Below are 19,918 nucleotides of genomic sequence, written 5' to 3' on the forward strand. Positions count from 1 at the left end.
AGGGAATAAAAGTGAAATACCTTCAACTTTTGCTTGTTCTGTGGTCCCTACAGAGTCTAATACAATGTAGCATAAGTCTGGTCCTGGCAGGGTTACTGGCCCTCAGACTCATAATCCATTATTTCAGTGGCAAAATGAAAACTGATGCCATTTCCAGCAGCTTTTTTTTTGAACCCTCTAGAGTTGTTGCTGAGCCCACTTCACCCAATCAAAAGTCTGAAGGGTGTAGGGTCAGGTGGCTAAAGTGTTTAAACATACTTCATTCTCCACACCTCTAAAGTCACTTTTCTAATTAGAACAATATTTCTGGATGACCATATTTACAACCAGGCAACCAACAGTGGAAGGAAATGGACCCCAAGGTTTGTGAAAAGTGAAGGGTGGTAAACCTAAATCCTCCTAAAGGCAAACCCGCACAAATAGTTTGAATATGAGGGTATATTGTCATCCAGACTGGATTTAAGGAATACCAGGATAAGAAAGAGAAAGTTCCCTTCCAATCAAATAATCAGGGGTGTTCCTGAAGTACCATATTTTCCGGCGTCTTTTTAACCCAGGAAAATCTTCTCAAATGTTGGGGGTCGTCTAATACGCCGGGTGTCGTCTTATAGGGCGGATGCTGAAACTTCGGAGCCGAACTGGAGAATATGCGGTAGGGGGGTTTAAAAAGAATTATTTAACGCCTGTTTCCCTAGTGGATGATAGACAAAACAGAATTGTAGCCAAGAAGCTTTAGTTCTACCAAAAATCCATATTAAGTTGGCCATGGACACAACAGTTTTTTTTTTTTTTTTTAACAAATTCAAACTCATATGCATGTTTCAGTGATCTCTAAAGGTCATTGTGAATTAAAACTTGTAAAAAGGTAAACATGGTCTAATATCCCAATGTTTATGGGCAGCTTTACAGCAACACCTGATGAACACAGAAAAACACCACAGGATTTCCCTGTAGGCCCCATATGCTGCAGCAATATTCAGTTTTTTCTTGTCAGATGCCATTGCTATCTATGCATAATAGAGATGTCCTGTTCATGACGACATTAGCCTGCACACAGATTTCAAGAAAAAAAAAATTCCACACATGTGAACATGGCTTGAAGATCTACTCTGATCTGTACAGAAGCACAAATGCCAAGGGACCATCTCCTGACTGCCTATATAACCCCAGCAACGAACTCACCCAGGCAGATTACTAATGCTACGAAAAGGCATTGCAGGGAGCATGCTCAGTACAAAAACTGCATAAAGAATTCATGAGACTGCTAAGCAGGTTTTCCAGAGAGAAGAAAAAACTAAACCAGCAAAAAGTTCACCAAGCATTTAAGGTAGATATTTCTGGAAGTTAGTTTGAGCACAGACTACTATACTCTAAGTATTCAAATAGGACTTGTATTGAGAAAAAAGTATGGCCATGTCTGTGCATGTCCAGTGCCTAACTAGTCATAGTACTGAATCTTGGCTAATCTTTAAAAGCAAACACAAAATAGTCAACAAATTAGATAAAAAAAGATCCTAAACTCTCAAAAAAAAAAAATATATATATATGTAATTTATGTCACTTATCCAACTCATTTTGCTTTGTAAAAATTCCCAGATTTATCTTGTACTAGAGGTACCTGAAAAGCTTACATCTACATTTATTTAAAAATACAAATCTTAAAACCTGTAGCTTTTAGGATAATTCTTGCAACATAAAAATACACAAATTAAGCAAAGACACGGTACAGTACCTTTTAGAAAGTTTATTTGGTAGTGCCCACTAGCACTCCCCACATTGAAATGATTAAAACTGCACTACACCATATAATATTGAAGATTTAGTTTACAAAGGAAGGAAATCAACACAATGTTTAAGGATGAACCCCTTTGGCAAATGCCAAAATCCTTGAAAGGACAGGTCTTTTCCAATCCCAAAAATGACTTTATTCCAAAAAGGTAGATGGAAAAAATCCTTTCTAATTAGGATTCATGTTTAATACCAGTTTTTTTTTTTTTTATTTTGTTTAAAGCTAAGGATATTACTTGCATAATAACAATTATTCAAGTGTAATGGTGACTTGTTTAAAGGATTCAATTATTTTTTTATTAGAAAAAAAAGTTTTACATTAAATAGAAATTCTCAGAACACACAGCTTACAGCTAAATGTAGGACTCTGAATATTTCATGCTCAAGTTTGTTTTATGTTGGGAGGAAAGCTATTGCTCTAGAATAGGGAAATATGTATGCCCTTGCTTTTTTTTTTTTTATCTAATTTTAAGATTAAAAAAAATGAAAAACTAGACAATTATGCTATGGCTGCATATACAAAGATTTCATATATTAAATCACTTTCTTAAACAAATAAAAAAACAGCAAGGGAAGTCAAATAAAATGTAATGTAATTTCTAAATTTTTAAACATTTTTCTGTAATGTTCTTTTGATAAAACCAGATATATTATGAATAAAATGCCATTTCTGTACTGCCTTAATTTTAGTTTTGTTGCAAGACAGAACACTTCCAAGATTCATTTTGAACATTTCTGGTAGGCTTTGGAATCAGATTTTGCCAAATACACAATCTAGATGTTCAGTTATTTGACTTATTACATTACAAGCAATATAAAAAAGGGGAAAATAATTATTTACATTCGTTTTTTTTTTTTTTTTTATTTGAGGGAAAAAAAAACATGCATTTTGTTTGGGTACAGCATTGGGTGACTGCGCAATTATCAATTAAATTCACACAGTGCCAATTTGAAAAAAGTGGCCTGGTCATTAAGGGGGTAAAACCTTCTTGTCCAGAAGTGGTTAATGTCTAAACCGCTGGCAACAAAAGTGAGTACACCCCTAAGTGAAAATGTCCAAATTGGGCCCAATTAGCCATTTTCCCTCCCTGGTATCAAGTGACTCAGGGTTACAAGGTCTCAGTGTAAATGGGGAGCAAGTGTGTTAAATTTGCTGTGATCACTCTCGCCCTTTCATAACTTAGCCCCTCATGGCAAAGAACTCTCTTAAGGGATCTAAAAAAAAAAAAAAAATTGTTGCTCTACATAAAGATGGCCTAGGCTATAAGAAGATTGTCAAGACCCTGAAACTGAGCTGCAGCACACTGGCCAAGACCATACAGCAGTTTAACAGGACAGGTTCCACTCAGAACAGGCCTTGCCATGGTCGACCAAGGAAGTTGAGTGCACGTGCTCAGCATCAAAGCCAGAGGTTGTCTTCATGAAATAGACGTATGAGTGCTGCCAGCATTGCTACAGAGATTGAAGGGGTGGGGGTGGGGGGGGATCAGCCTGTCAGTGCTCAGACCATACGCTGCACACTGCATCAAATTGGTCTGCATGGCTGTCGTCCCAGAAGGAAGCCTCTTCTAAAGATGAACAAGAAAGCTTACAAAGTTTGCTGAAGACATGCAGACTAAGGACATGGATATCTGGAACCATGTCCTATGGTCTGATAAGAACGAGATAAACTTATTTGGTTTAAACGGTGTCAAGCGTGTGTGGCGGCAACCAGGTGAGGAGTACAAAGAAAAATGTGTCCTGCCTACAATCAGGCATGGTGGTGGGAGGGTCATGGTCTGGGGCTGCATGAGTGCTTCCGGCATTGGGGAGCTACAGTTTCCTACGTGAACCATGAATACCAACATGTACTGTGACATACTGAAGCATGGAATGATCCCCCTCCCTTCAGAGACTGGGCCACAGAGCAGTATTTCAACATAACGACCCCAAACACACCTCCAAAACAACCACTGCTCTGCTAAAGAAGCTGAGGGTAAAGGTGATGGACTGGCCAAGCAGGTCTCCAGACCTAAACTCTATGAGCATCTGCGGGGCATCCTGAAATGGAAGGTGGAGGAGTGCAAGGTCTCCAACATTCACCAGCTCCATTATTTCGTCATGAAGGAGTGGAACTCCAGTGGCAACTTGTGAAGCTCTGGTGAACTCCATCCACAAGAGGATTAAGACAGTGCTGGAAAGTAATGGTGGCCACACAAAATATTGACACTTTGGGCCCAATCTGAACATTTCACTTAGGGGTGTACTCATTTTTGTTGCCAGAGGTTTAGACATTAATGGTTGTGTGTCGAGTTTTTTTAAGGGGACAGCAAATTTACTGTTCTACAAGCTGTATATATATATATATATATATATATATATATATATATATACACACATATATACACACACGTGTGTGTGTAGTTTTTTATTTTTACAAAAAATTGTCAAATAAACAAAATTGTGGACAAAGTAGTACCAGATCAAGCCACTTCGCACCCCATGTGGAGTGCATGCCACCCTTTTCTGCAAGAACATATGGGTATATCAGACTGGAACAACCAAGCACCCACCCAGCCGTTTACGTAAATTGGCAGGGCAAAAAGCAGATAAAACTTAAAATGTATCCTTTTACTTTTATACATTTTTTGGATAGATTGGGACAGGGTTTGACCCTCTGTCAGGTTTTTAATTGCAGTAGTCGCTCCTACTGGGGAGATTCATCCCTCTATTTTAAAATATGGAGGGGAAATCAATTTTAGCATTTTTCCCAGAAAAAGAGGTGATGGCAACTTGTCCAAATTCTTGTTCCAGGAACAACAGTGAATTAACTGGACTCTAAATATAATTTCAAAAAGCAGTTGTGTAGTGTGACATTTGTCTGCACAATTATTATGCTAGCTATACACTAGTAGACCATTGTTTAGCATTTAGTTTTAAGAACATTTGTTCGATTTTCTAACGGTTAGAGGGCTCTAACAGATTATTGGTTTTGACCACAGTGAAAAGAAAATTTGAAAGCAGGATGGAAATCTTTTTTCGAATTAACAATTTTTTAAGTGTATGAATTTTTGTTCGGTAAAGTCCACGTGTTCCAAACTCTAACATTAAAAGCAATGGAAATTTGGAAGTTCTTTTCAAAGACATTCATCAAGTCACTGGATGTGGAGTAGAGAAATGGATTGAGTCACTAAGGATTTTCATGGTACAGTATGAACTCACAACACAATAGCCATGAAAGTCCTCAGTGCCTCAATCCATTTCTCTACTCCGTATGTGAATATATGGGACGAAGGCAAATTTTTCATTTGTTAATTTATGTAGCACACACTGTATGCTCAATTAATGTACTGAGAATTTTCATATGCTGGTTTGTTTAAAAATCTACTAGAGTATGGCTGGCTTAAGGGTCTCCCATGATGGTTATTTTGTACTGTAAAAGTAAATATCACCATAGTTGCACATTATACATGATAGGCGTGCACTATAGTATTTACATTCTACCTGTCATCTACAACACTTTTATTGCCAGTAAAGTTCACCAGTATCAACTTTCACATACTTGGAAAAAAAAAAATTTTTAGCTATAAAATGTATTGAATACTATATCCAGAAATGAAGGCAGAGAAACATGCAAGAAAAAAAAGTTTCTCCTTTTTTGCAACCATGGGAACAGTACCACTGTTTTCAGAGGAAACTTTCTGACTTTTATTTCTCAGTGATTTTTTTAGTCAGTGCAGAGACATGGGTATACCTACACTAAACTAGCAGGTACATTTCTAGAATACAGTGTTCAGTACTGATTAATAATGAATCTTAAAGTGCTAAGCCCTCCCTTGCGCTGTTTTCTGAAAATAAGAGGTGAACTGTGCCAAATTTTACTTAGATCTTATCTGATAAAGCTCAATGCAAATGCAATTATTTTAATTACTTTTCCAGCTCCAAAACACAACTACGGAAATATCTGCAAGATGAAAACGAAAGAAAAAAAAAATTCTTACATTACTTAAATAATCAATATAGACTTCTCTGCACATGATGTGAATTGTTCATTGAAATGCACTATCACTTTTCCATGCAAATCAGCCTTTAATCTTTCTCCCAATGGTTATCTGTCTAGTCTGTATAATAAAATTCAACAAGCTTAACTCACTTACCTACACGTTCGTAAAAACAAAACAAAAAAGAGGATGCATTTTTTTCCCTATCTTAAGTATAATTCTTACCAGAACCGCTTTTGCTCAATCTTTGTTGTATTTCCTAGTGATCTGTTGTTAGAGCTGCACTGCAATAACTCACCAGTACTAAAAGGCACAGGTAGGGCAAAGCTCAAAAAGAGCTGAAATAAAAATTGAATTTATTTTCATATAAAGGGAGAGGGAGTACCATCAGCTGTTGGTACTGTGATATTTTGTAAAGCAAATATTCAGTACTGCTGCATTCCATCAGTCTGATCATCATTGTAAACAAAGAACTGAATATGACAGATGTCCTAAAATAATAAAGATGACAGACTAGATTTACCAGAGGGAAAGCTGACCAATGCTATATACAGTGTATTCTCAAAAAAAAAAAAAAAAAAAAACAGGCTATGCTCATAATATTTCATTTTAACCAGTCCTATGCTGTTCACATGGCATGTCCGTTGCCAGTTATCAGGTACATTTATAAAGGATATCACTGTTCCACATCAGGTACATTTATATATCATCATTGTTCCACATACGTAGATAGAAACTGCTCCAACAGATCTACAGATGTTCTAACCCTTTCCCACCCTATTTTTTTCTTTGACAGGAGGCTGTTAGGAGGCAAACAAAACCATTGTTTGTTAATCCTTAGTTTATAAAACATAGTTGAGCACTTGCTCTTGTGGTAAAAATTTAAGTATCTGGTTCCCAGGGCTACAGATTCTGGAATCCAAAGCAAAATCCCAATCAACATATGTGCACCACTAATCTATATTATGCAAAAAATGCTGGTCTCTAAATGATTTAAAAGCAGGAGAATGATTCTTTTGGTTTGCATGTGGAGCTAAAAAAAAAACAAAAAAAAAAACACTATATTCACTTTAGGTTTGAAGCACCAATAGTGGGGTCAAGATTAGAAAGAATGGGTGCATGCCTAATAACTACCCCCAATTTCTGCCTGCTGTTCCCTTCGAAGCATCCTGATCGCAGCATATTTTTGTTAGTATTGGGCATGCGATCAAATTCAGACACTTGAACTTTAAAGTGGTTAGAAAGAAAAAAAAGGTTATTTAACCTAACCCCTTGGCGCCTGCTGTACACATATATGCGGCCTCTTGGCAGATGGGCCTTCACGCCAAGAGGCTGAATATATGCAGCCCTGTGTTTACAGCTTACCGTGCTGAGATCAGGGTAGCTGTCGGGAATCAGTAAGCTCTCAAAGCACACTTGCAATTGTGAGCTTTCTGATCATACGACCACTGTGACAACCAATCCCAGCGGTCACATGACCCGAATGCCTACCTCCACCCCACCTGATTGTAGAACCTTTAAAGAGCTGGGAGGCAGTCAGCAGGAAGGGGTTAATGCATTATACTCATTAAGGTAAAAAGCCATCTGTGTTCAGCTATCCTCACCCCTTCCCCCCCCCTCCAAATACTTACCTGAGCCCGATCTCAATCCAACGCTGTGCCCAAGAGCAGTGGCTCTCTCCTCACTGGACATGGAGGCAACAGTGGGAGCCATTGGCTCCTGCTGCTGTCATTCTAAGACTGGTAGCAGGAGAGAACAGGAAGTAGGGCTGTCTTATTGGTCACACAGAACCTGGTTAAGGATTGAGTCTGCACAAGTGCCCCCCATAGCAAGTGGCTTGCTTTGGGGGCACTCCAAAGGGGGGCAAAGCCAGAAGCACTGGTAGAAGACCCCAGAAGAGGAGGATTAGAGCACATCTGCATGTTATGTTTGTTATTTAAAATATATATATATATATTTTTTTTTTTTTCCCCTTTACAAATCACTTTACTTGGACAACCTCTTTGTAAGATTGTTGTGGCTGTATTCCTAAACATAGTCCTTGCTTGGCTGTTTAGGGATATACATACAGACCACAGGTTATAATGTAGTCTGTAACCTTAGCAATACATCCAATGCACTGCTTTTCAACACCTATCATGCACCTGTGCTTTAACCACGTAGAGCACAGCAACAAGTTCACTTTAACGCATGCCAAAGCTAACTATCCTGCCTTCCCTACTCCCTCAGGCTTCCACAGATCCCCAAAATTGAATAGAAATTGAAAAGCCATACCGGTCAATTATGGGTATGGGAACATACTGCATCTTACTTTCATTTGATAGTAATGATACTTGGTTATTAGCTGCTCAGCATTTAGCTCCATTACATAGAGATTGAGAGAGAGCTCCGAATCACAATTTGGATATAACACAGTGTTTCACCCTAACAGGAGACTGAGGTTGAGGCAAAGTCAAAAGGAAGGCAAGTATAAGCAGTTTATGAGGCCTGGAATAAAGTAAACACGTTGATTTGCCCTAAATGGTTAGCTTTAAGGGTTCATGCAGACAGAGCCTAAATATTGCTGCTTTTACAGGCGTTGGGCTTTTTTGTTAGCCTGTAAAAGTACTTCTAGGCAAGCCATGCGCATATTGGCATTTACAGGCGTATTAGAGGAGAAGCATTTACAGGCTGAGGGAAAAAGAAAAAAAAACTCACCAAAGGCGCGTTCAGGAGAGCAGCTGAAGAGCAAAAAAATGCAGAAAGCACCTAAATGCTACTAGCATTAGAGTTAATGCATTCCAATGACCAGAATAAATTAATATTCTGGCCAATAGGATGCATTAACAATTAAATGCTAGACACACCTAAACACATGTGGAGTACATGGCTTTCAGCACAATTTTTTAAGCAGCATTTTCATGCCAGGAGAACTGATATTTAGAGGGGCTTTTGCAGACGCACTATATGCATGAGGCCTAAAATATGTCCCTCTTTCCGACTTTCAGTGTTGGCAGATACTGTATAAAATTGTTGGATGCTGTCAGTTTTAGGCATAATCACTTGTTAGAAATCAGCTAACAAAATTTATAAGGAATATATGGCATAATTGGAAATCTTTATGAATAAGTCAAGCTGGAGCTGTGGACTATCAGGTATGATGCAGAAATCACTCCATTCCAGATTCAGAAAAAACAAACAAAACAAAGCTCAGAATTATGCTGTTAATCCTGCTCCAGTACCCAGAATGCTCAGCACCTCTCAGATCTGACAGATGAAACGCCAAACAGGCAGATGTCATTCAGGGAAAGAATTTTTTTTTTTTTTTATGCAAGGCTCCAATGACTTTCTACATAGTGGAATGCAAACCCATTTTGATACAGTAAAGGATCATGTAAACTGGCATTTGCAACGCACATCAAATGCAGGTCAGCAGATTCCCATAGATGTCAATAGAGCAGTGTAGAACACCAGTTCAGAGGGTGTGTTTGACCAGTTTTGCACGGCATTTCTATAGACAAACCATGTTCTACTAACAAGCTGAGTTTGCAGGTCACATGCAGCTTTTTCCAGTCAAACACATGCTTTTGTGCAGTACTGCACTCAAATGAAAAAAGCTGCACTGGACAAGAACAGCCATCTACAGGAGATCTCATTTTATTTTAATGAAAGAAAAAAAAAAAACGCATACTTTATGAAAGCTACACCATTATAAATACCTTTGTGCATAGCATTCTATTGTATTGTAAATATGGAGTGTCTTTTTTTCCTCATCTAGTATTGAAAAAGGAAAAAATAAACACAGCAAACATTTACAGCATGTGTGTGTGTTATATTGATTTCAATATCCTGTAAAAACTGTCCAGATTTATTTAAAGTTATACTCTCTCCAGCCTTCCATAAAAGTAGAAAAAATGGCAAAAAAAGAGCAAGATAAACATGACAAACTTGTTAAGTAGCAGCTATGGCACACATACTAAATCACAAACTAGGATAAGATGCAGCCACAAAACAAAATTATATCTGCTTGGAAAAAAATAAGAGCAGCAAGTTGAGCTTAAGGTGAAACTAAACCTATAAATTTACGGTTTCCCAAAAGAGTTTCATTATAGGCATACCATGAATGATGATATCTGTCATAGTTGCTTGTTTAAGTCAAATGAATAGTGTCAAAACTGATCACATGTGCAGCTCTATGGCAACTCCAGATCAAACAGAGGCTATGATGGCAGCTTCCCTGGATGTAAAGGAGAGGAGGGTTTTGTTGCAATTTAAAGTGGTAGTAAACTCTTTTGTGCCATTTATAGGGAGGTGCTAGGAAAATGCATTAAGTGGCTCTTTCTGCTTATCAGGAAAGCCTGATGTGTTAGTTGTGCCTGTCATGTGTTTCTAGGTGTGATTAACTGGGTCTGAGGGAGTGTCCAATGAGGGAGCTTATTGGACAGTTGAGGAAACCTAGCCAGTGACACATCGTGTTTTATGGCAGTCCCAGTAGGGCATTGCTGCAATGCATCCTGCGATTGCCCATAAATATGGAGGGAGCATATGACAGGATGCCTTTTGGTGGGAGCAAAGTCTCAGGAGGAGGTGGACGGCTGTCTCTCCTCCTGCAGAGTGAGAAAGGTGGTCCAGGCAGTCGGCCTAGGGACCAGGAGTGGAGCTGGGCTGCAGAGGATCCAGTGTGCGGACCAGTGCAGCTGTTGGGCAGAGGACTTTGGGAAAAACATTACCGTGAGTACTGAGGGATATGCTCAAGGGTCTGCCTAGGAGAGGAGACCACTCCAGAGAAATCAGGGGATCAAGGAGCCAGCTCACTCAGCATGTTACAGTAAAGTAGTTAAACCCTGAAGATAGGGATAAAGAGGGCACCAGGAAGGGCCCTGAAGTTGTTCAGCAGTACAGTCTACCTCAAGAGTACAGCTTGCCTCAGGATACAGTTTACCTCAGGAAGCTTAAGCAAAACTTTTCACAACCAAGGGCAAAGTGTAGCAGCGGCCTAGCCATGACTAGCTCGATTGCAGCGTTGCTGGTGAACGCTGAGTAACACTGAGTATTTATTCAACGCTTCCCTGCCTATTGTGCATAGTTTCATGCAGTTGGAGTGGGAGGAAGTAGAGAGAATACATCGCTGGAAGTGGCAGCAAAGGAGTCTGCCCTGTATCACCTGTTTGGATTCGCACCGAATTGGCTTGATCTTGCAATTCCTGAAGATTTCTGGAGGAGCGATTTGGTGGATCCTTTGAGCCTTCTTTTATTAGGACGGTAAGCTGCAGTGTGATTGGGGTCACTCTCTCTCTCTCTGGTGGCACTTCCAAGAGGGACCAATCAGATGGACCTTACCTTTTACCTTTGGACTTTTTATATAGCGCTGCTTTTCAATTTTATACCTCAGAGTACAGCTTGCCTCAGGATACAGTTTACCTCAGGAAGCTTAAGCAAAACCTTTCACAGCCAAGGGCAAAGTGTAGCAGCGGCCTAGCCGTGACTAGCTCAATTTCAGTTACTCAGCGTTAACCAGCATTTTTTCAAGCGTCCCTGCCTATGGTGCATAGTTTTATTCAGTTGAGAGTATCCCACTCATCCCTTCTCCTATCCAGGTTCCAAATAAAACATAAAAACCAAAGACATTGGACTGATTCTTGTCAGATTCTTGTCTGAGGTAAAAAAACACTAGGGAAAATGCCAGAATGTTCTATTGTTGCTAATGGTAACCCGTAACCAGCAGCTCCCTACAGGTAAGCTTTTAATAAAGCGAATGTGCACATTTAGGGGATTTTCCCGGAAGCAGCCGGTGAGGTCACTAGCACATGTGCTCTGAAGGAACGATATACTCCTGCTCTGTGCCTGGCAATCATCATCGTGGCTTGGCCAATCAGACGGCCGTGGCCCGCGAACCCGGGAGAAGACCGGGTGAAGATGGAATCCCTGTCATCGGTTACAGGGCACAGATGGAGGGATCCATTCTAAAAGGAAGTCTGACATAACGTGCTCTTATGCAGTGGATACTAACACATTATGGCTTAAACCTGCAGGGGGGACCCTTTTTTTAGTTAACTTCACTACCACCTTAGGTTAACAAGAACCATTAGATAGTGGCCAAGTGTTCTAATCATCAAATACTCCAAATGAAGGCTTTTTTAAAAATAATTTGAAAAAAGAATGGTTATGTCACTATTGCGCAATTTGCTCTTTCACCTTGTTGGAAATTAGGTGGAACCTAAAGACCTGCAATACATAGATCTCCCTGCAATATTCATTCTGTGCATCTGTAATTTCATTAGCTGTACTGCTGCTTCCTGAAATTCCCCCACCGGTCATGAGATCACTAGTCATCAGGGACACAGCTCTGATAGAGTAAAGCCTTGCCTCCCCCAAGATGGCCGCCTCCACACAAACACGGTTGCAGAAAAAGGCATGTCAGGTCAGTAATGTGGAAAAGATCAGGTGCTTTATTATATTCAAAAGTGGTGCCGCGCTCCCAAATGCTAATGTGCTAGTATCCCTTTAAATCTGTTTGCATATCAATTTTCAGAATAGCATATCTTTTAAAACCATTTATAGCATTAACAAAACAATCAATGCATTAGCCTATAAAGTGCCCTTTGGTATGAAATGATATCCCCTTGAGGAAGTCGTGTGACCCGGTGGCGTAATGCGTAGGGGAGGGGCCAAACTGTCATCACGCTGAGGCACGCATTGAGAGCATACCGTGGAAATACTGTCTGATTGTCTTATACCCGCACTGTGAGGACTGAATTCTTTTTACTGTTTGAATGCTTTTTACTGTTTGGTGCACTCCAATCACCAGGAAAATGTGAGTGTTTTTATAAATAGGGTTTAACAAAACCGTTTTTTTAAAAGATAAAGCACTATGTCCAGCTTTCTCTCTTTATGATTTGAGCATATGAAGATAAGTGTAAGAGAACAAGGATTCTAATCTCAAGATTGCCACCAAAGCAGTGAAACAGCATAAAACAGATCCCCAGAGAGGGAGAAAAGAGCATATAGACCATTGGTTAGTCTTATCCCCCAGGTGAGGGGACATCGGATGAGGAAATGATCACTAATGTATGTGGATAATTGGAGCACATAGTGGTGAACACTAATTAAGGAAGCAGTCGTTTGGATATGTGAACACAAGCCTGTTTTTTATAAAAAATTTATCATATGCAAGCAAATTCATACCAAAGGACACTTTATGGACTAATGCATTGTTTGTTTTGTTAATAATATATATATGGTTTGATAGGATATTCGGATTCTGAAAATTGCTATGCGAACAGATTTATAGGGATATTAACACATTAGCATTTGAAAACACGGCACCACTTTTGAATATAATTTTGCACATTGATACAAATTTAGAGAGAGTGTGTATAGGTGTGAGCGATCCACTTTGCAAGATTTGTAGTCTTATAGCACAACATAGCAGCGCACAAGTACACCCATTTTTAAAAATCAGGTGCTTTGCTTGCTTTTTTGAGCAGAACTTCCAGAGATCAGGCCCTTTTAACTTTGATTTTGGATGTTGAGGATGTGGTGATGTTCACCTGTGGGAGCTTTAGAGCAAACTGTACATAAGACTATCTTTTTATGCCTTAAAGTTCATTGCTGATAGTCATACAGAAGCCTTATCATATTTTATTTCAGAGACAGAATTTTCATTTTTATAACTCCTTTTAAACCTCAACAATAATCCAATGGGTCAAATGTCCGTTCTGACCAATCTAGTAAGACTTTCTTTAAGATGTGTGAGATCTTTACTGCTTGCACCCATTTTTGGTATATGCAGAATATTTCAACCATTAAACATATGTAAATCTGCACAAATGAATAGTGCTCCTTAAAAGAATATACAGCCAACAGGCAGAACCTGGACCGGTTCCAGAAATAGCAATTTAAAAAAAAACAGAGCGCTAAAAAGTTTTCTGAAAACGATTAATATTTGTAAGCTTAAGTACAGCTCTCACTTATGTACAATTACAGTTTTGATACAGAGCAGATAAGCATGCCTACAGGCACAGAATCCACAAGTATATATATTTTTTTAAAAAAGCTTGCAAGTACACTTGTCAATCCCCAAGTAGCAGAAAAAGTGAAAAAAATTAACGATTTACGACAACCAACACATGCCACCAGGTTTAAGTTACCAATACTATTATAAATTCTAAGATAGTGCTGGAGCTCTTACCAAGCATAATGCTTAACATAGCAAAGTGTATGTTTTACAAGAGTATGGCATCTGTTGACATTTCAGTTCCTGCTGAACCACTCATGCACTGATTTATGGAAAATTTAGGTAAGCAGCAATCTAAGTGTGCAATTATTGTCTATTTCTCAGTAAGAAAATAACTGTAATGTGATTTTTTTTATTTCTGTCAAGTTATCAATATAACTAGAAATCTAGAACACAATAGTCCTTTAATAAACAAAGTAGGATAGGAAATGGCTTATGAGCAGACGCTAAGGTCAAATGAAGATGAACGGAAATTGTTAGGCTGTAATAAGAGTTATTTACCTGTCAGCTGACACTGACTGATTTTGTGTTCGGTGATATCACTCAGTGATTCAAACACCTGAAGGCAACTGTCACAGCTGTGAGCGGCTTCCTCCTCTAGTTCGTCCCCCTCCTCCTGCCTTTTCTTACAATCTGGCGCTTCACCATCTTCAGACTTATCGTCTAGTTTACAGCTGGGGTCTGAAAAACAAGAAAGACAGGACCTATGTGAACAGTGCAATGGGTTTTGTAGAGCAAGTGGTTTTCAGGCATAAAAACGGACAATGTAAGGCATAAATGTTATCATTATACAACCGGTATGTATGTTGTGATGCTTTAGTCGTAGAACTAACCCCAAATCACACAAATCTCATAAAAGCCTTATTGTGGTTAAAGCAGAACTCCAGGCATACAAAATAATGCAGATCTGTTTTCATTAATACATATTTAATATTTTTATTTCCCAATACAAGTAGTGTAGGCACCAAAACCTGATTTGATATTAACCTTAATGTAATCCTCTAATAATAAAAAAAAGAAAAAAAAAAAAGTTAAGACCTTGGTAGGGAGAACCATCACAAAGTGTCAATCAGTTGTGTTGAAGAACTCCTGTACTAATAAGAAGTATGCTGACAGGTGGAGAGAAAAGAGTGACAGAGGGGTGAGCTCATCAGTCTGCTGCTTCTCCTTTCACTGTTCAATCACAACCTGACAGAGGGACAAGTCCGCTAAGGGTTACCTAAAGCAAGGCTCCACCCAAAAGGGGATAGAGCTTGTCTGCCTCCTCCCCGCCCCTCTGCTGCCACATTTTTCACCTTTTGCAAGGGGGGGGGGGGAGCAGGCACCTGGTTTTGACAGGTACCCGATCCAACTTCCAGCTAACTGAGCCGGAAGTTCGGCCTCCCCTCCAGCCTCCAGGGACACTTCACAGGTCCCAAAAGACTGCGGCCCCTTTACAAAGTGAATACGCAGTAGGGTGTACCGGCTATGAGAACGCAAGGCTTCACTGCTGGTTCCCCCTAGTTAAAATGGTGGCAAAGGCACCGGAATTTACCATTTAATTTCTACAGCAATATTTAATATAAAAAAAAAAAAAACTTAGATCCCATCAGGACTCCGTTTTCAACCCATAATGGGTTTGCCCAAACAGTCTAATATACAGTGCTCCTTAGTGATCATCCTGTCACTTGCTTTCTTGATGGAGACTGTATCCGACACACGTTGTGGAGACGGGGGTCCCACCACTGATAAATGGTTTGGTTGGCCTTTGAGTGCCACATCCCAATTCAAATATTAAAATTCAAAAAAGGGTTAAAAAATATAAAAAAAAAAACTCCTATGTATGGTGGCACAAATCAAAGTATAAAGTGTACAAAAGTAATTTTTCTTTTTTTAAACAAACCTTTTCCATTAAAATATCATGCTCCTCAATACATAGACCTTTTTCCAAAAATCATCCTGGTTGGAATGTAAAAACTTATATCCAGTGATATGCCTAAACAGTATAAATTTAGCTTTTTTTTCTCCCCAGGCATATCACTGGAGTTTGTATATTCCAACCCGGATGATATTTGGAAAAATATCTATGTATTGACGAACTTAATCTTTTTTAATGGAAAACGTCTTTTAAAAAAAAATAAAATAATTACTTTAGTACTTAACACTTTACTTTTTATACTTTCATTTGTGCGGTTAGAGTCCCGCCACCCTTTTGAATTTAAATAGGGTCCCACCATTGTTACTATCAGGAAGCTGGCCAATAGCAAATATGGGCAGCTGCAGCAAAAGTGAGTGCATGTAGACAGGAAGTGGCTAAAAAGGTTGAAGCAGCACTGAAATGGGTTTAAAAAAAAAAAAAAAAGACATGGTAATTGTTTATAATAAATAATGCTTTAGAAATATATGTTTCCTCCAGTTCCTGTACTATATATATGAAGTACAGCAGATTTAGCAGATATCCCCCAGCAGAAAAAATATTAAAACAGGTTTTAAAAAATCTAGTTGACATTTAACCAACTCAGGACCACAGCCTTTTCCCTCCATTACAGAGATGTGTCTGCCGCCTCTACTCTACCACAATGTGCATCTCTTTAGGGGAATATACAGAGCATTAATTTGGAAGCAAAATTTTAATCTATATTTCTGTTTTAATTAAGAAAGAGGTCTACAAAAAGAAAACAAAATCAAGTATTTGTATCCAAAGATAATTTTAATTAGCAAGGCCCCATATTTATACAGAAAAAATTACTGCAAGTCTTTTGAGTACAAAGATATCACATAAGTGTGATTTTTATGTACTACAACAGATTGGTTAATTCCAAAATTAAAGATCCCTTTACCTTTTGAGGTTACATTGTGGAACTCAAAGAAAAAAAAAAATCTGTTTCCAAAATTTGCTTATGCACTTTAGATTTGTTTCATGAGCAGAACTGGAAATTATTACAATGGATTTCATTTTTTTTAACTTAGTTTTTTTAAATTTGTTATCCTTTCCCGTGGATGGGGTGTATCAGATTGGAGCAGACCTGACGCTACCCCACCCTAAACCTCTGCAGCAATGCTATATCATTGATCATTTGTTCCATGTTATCGGCAATCGATAGATCATCATTGCAGTGACAGGCTGATGCAGGAAACCAATGTAGGACAGCGAGTTGCTAGTCGGTTGAGTGCTGCATAAAACAGATGGCATTTCCAGTACTGCTGGTTCTAGGATCCCAATTAGTAGGCCGCAGTCACCACCATAAAAAAAAAAAAAACACCTTATTTGAGAGGTATTTGCTTTCATAAATCTAGTAGTGCCCTTCAAAGTCTTGCTGCTGAATATCAATTGACTGTTTGGATGATGAACATAAAAGAAACCTTCTGGAACTCCACACATTTACCCCACCCCAGCAATTGACAGGCAGCATTCAGGGAGGTAAACACTGTTAAAAAGTAAAGCTTCCTCTGTAACTTGTTCCTCTAGCCTATGATAAGGCTTACAGTGCCTTGCGAAAGTATTCGGCCCCCTTGAACTTTGCAAACTTTTGCCACATTTCAGGCTTCAAACATAAAGATATAAAACTGTAATTTTTTGTGAAGAATCAACAAGTGGGACACAATCATGAAGTGGAATGAAATTTATTGGATATTTCAAACTTTAACAAATAAAAAAACTGAAAAATTGGGCGTGCAAAATTATTCAGCCCCCTTAAGTTAATACTTTGTAGCGCCACCTTTTGCTGTGATTACAGCTGGAAGTCGCTTGGGGTATGTCTCTTATCAGTTTTGCACATTGAGAGACTGAAGTTTTTGCCCATTCCTCCTTGCAAAACAGCTCGAGCTCAGTGAGGTTGGATGGAGAGCATTTGTGAACAGCAGTTTTCAGTTCTTTCCACAGATTCTCAATTGGATTCAGGTCTGGACTTTGACTTGGCCATTCTAACACCTGGATATGTTTATTTGTGAACCATTCCATTGTAGATTTTGCTTTATGTTTTGGATCATTGTCTTGTTGGAAGACATATCTCCATCACAGTCTCAGGTCTTTTGCAGACTCCATCAGGTTTTGTTCCAGAATGGTCCTGTATTTGGCTCCATCCATCTTCCCATCAATTTTACCATCTTCCTGTCCCTGCTGAAGAAAAGCAGGCCCAAACCATGATGCTGCCACCACCATGTTTGACAGTGGGGATGGTGTGTTCAGGGTGATGAGCTGTGTTGCTTTTATGCCAAACATAACGTTTTGCATTGTTGCCAAAAAGTTCAATTTTGGTTTCATCTGACCAGAGCACCTTCTTCCACATGTTTGGTGTGTCTCCCAGGTGGCTTGTGGCAAACTTTAAACGACACTTTTTATGGATATCTTTAAGAAATGGCTTTCTTCTTGCCACTCTTCCATAAAGGCCAGATTTGTGCAGTATACGACTGATTGTTGTCCTATGGACAGAGTCTCCCACCTCAGCTGTAGATCTCTGCAGTTCATCCAGAGTGATCATGGGCCTCTTGGCTGCATCTCTGATCAGTCTTCTCCTTGTATGAGCTTAAAGTTTAGAGGGACGGCCAGGTCTTCGTAGATTTGCAGTGGTCTGATACTCCTTCCATTTCAATATTATCGCTTGCACAGTGCTCTTTGGGATGTTTAAAGCTTGGGAAATCTTTTTGTATTCAAATCCGGCTTTAAACTTCTCCACAACAGTATCTCAGACCTGCCTGGTGTGTTCCTTGTTCTTCATGATGCTCTCTGTGCTTTAAACGGACCTCTGAGACTATCACAGTGCAGGTGCATTTATATGGAGACTTGATTACACACAGGTGGATTCTATTTATCATCATTTGTCATTTAGGTCAACATTGGATCATTCAGAGATCCTCACTGAACTTCTGGAGAGAGTTTGCTGCACTGAAAGTAAAGGGGCTAAATAATTTTGCACGCCCAATTTTTTAGTTTTTTTTTTTTGTTACTTTCGGCCCGAATACTTTCGCAAGGCACTGTACCTATAGGTACTGTAAATATCTTCAAAACATGCACCATTTATGAGATATTTACTTTGCATGCAGCCAGTGACATCACTGGTGCATACGCTCTAAAGGAACGGCCGCCCCTGCCATTCCTGCAGAGCCCTGTGCCATTGATGGTGGGTCCTGTGCGCATGCGCGGGAGTGACGTCATCACAGCCCTGGCCTATCAGATGGCTAGAGGACGCAAAGCCGGAAGGAAGAGGGGTGAACATGTCAGCCATCTCAGGAGTGAGCGGGCGCCGCTGCAGGGGGCTTTGTTCTAAGGTAAGTATTTCATAATGAGCTAGTATGTGATGCATACTAGCTCACTATGCCTTTGTCTTTCAGGTTTTTTTATTTGGGAGGTTTACAACCTCTTTAAAGAAAGCAAAATGTAAACATGTTACATATTCTGCTGCTTTTTTTTTTTTTTTTTCTTCTTTTAAATATACACATACGGTTGTGACATAAGGTTTCTCAAACCTTAGACTCCATTCACATCTGTGTGCTGCAATCCCACAGCACATAAAAATGTGTGTCTTTCTTGTTGGTGCGCTGCACTGCCAATAATTCCTAAACACATCCCTTTGCCAATGCATGTGCATTGCAGTGCAACCAGAGCATTTTAACTGATTATCATGCATAGTGGTGCACAGAGTTATAAAAAAATAAAAATTTCTTTGTTGTGATTTTGATGCGGTAGGAAGCCCATTTAACCTAATTAGCTACCTAAACACAGTGCCTAGATATGAACATTAGCATTGCCATATCTTAAAGCCCAAATATAACCTCCTCAAAACCTACACAAATTAATTTGTATTGGTGCAACAATGTATGTGAATGTCTTCTTTTTTCTTATCCTTCCCAGCCCCAGAAATATACCCCTATTCCAAACAAAGGTAGTGGCTAAAGACCACAGAGTGCAGTGTGAGTAGCTCCCTCTCTACAGTAGTCTGTCACAACTACAATGCCGCAATCAGCATGTACCACAATTGCAATTGGTTTTTCACTTTATGAACAAATCAGTTCCTGTCTGTGACATTGCTGATAAGCACAACCCCAATTACAAGAGCAATCACTGTTGTAAAAACACATACAAGTTGGCACCAAGCATAATATAAAAAATAAAAAAAGCAAAAAGATTCGTTTTTTAGGCTTCCAGTTGGAGGTTATAAAAACAAAGCGTTTTGTT

General features: G+C 39.2%; 1 protein-coding gene across 3 annotated transcripts in view; it reads right to left on the minus strand.

Moving 5' to 3' along the window:
* Nucleotides 1–19,918, minus strand: part of ZNF521 (zinc finger protein 521) — a 447,433-nt gene that overhangs the window by 357,735 nt on the left and 69,780 nt on the right. For all 3 annotated transcript variants that reach the window (XM_082258670.1, XM_082258668.1, XM_082258669.1), the window contains one exon: nt 14,266–14,445. Coding sequence is in view for 2 of the 3 variants with exons in the window: in XM_082258668.1 (XP_082114794.1) it covers nt 14,266–14,445 (180 nt within the window). In the remaining variant the exon portion in view is untranslated. The remainder of the gene's footprint in view (nt 1–14,265; nt 14,446–19,918) is intronic.

The sequence above is a fragment of the Pelophylax lessonae genome, assembly GCF_965119305.1.
Source record: "Pelophylax lessonae genome assembly, chromosome: 5".
In the NCBI taxonomy this organism is placed as follows: domain Eukaryota; kingdom Metazoa; phylum Chordata; class Amphibia; order Anura; family Ranidae; genus Pelophylax; species Pelophylax lessonae.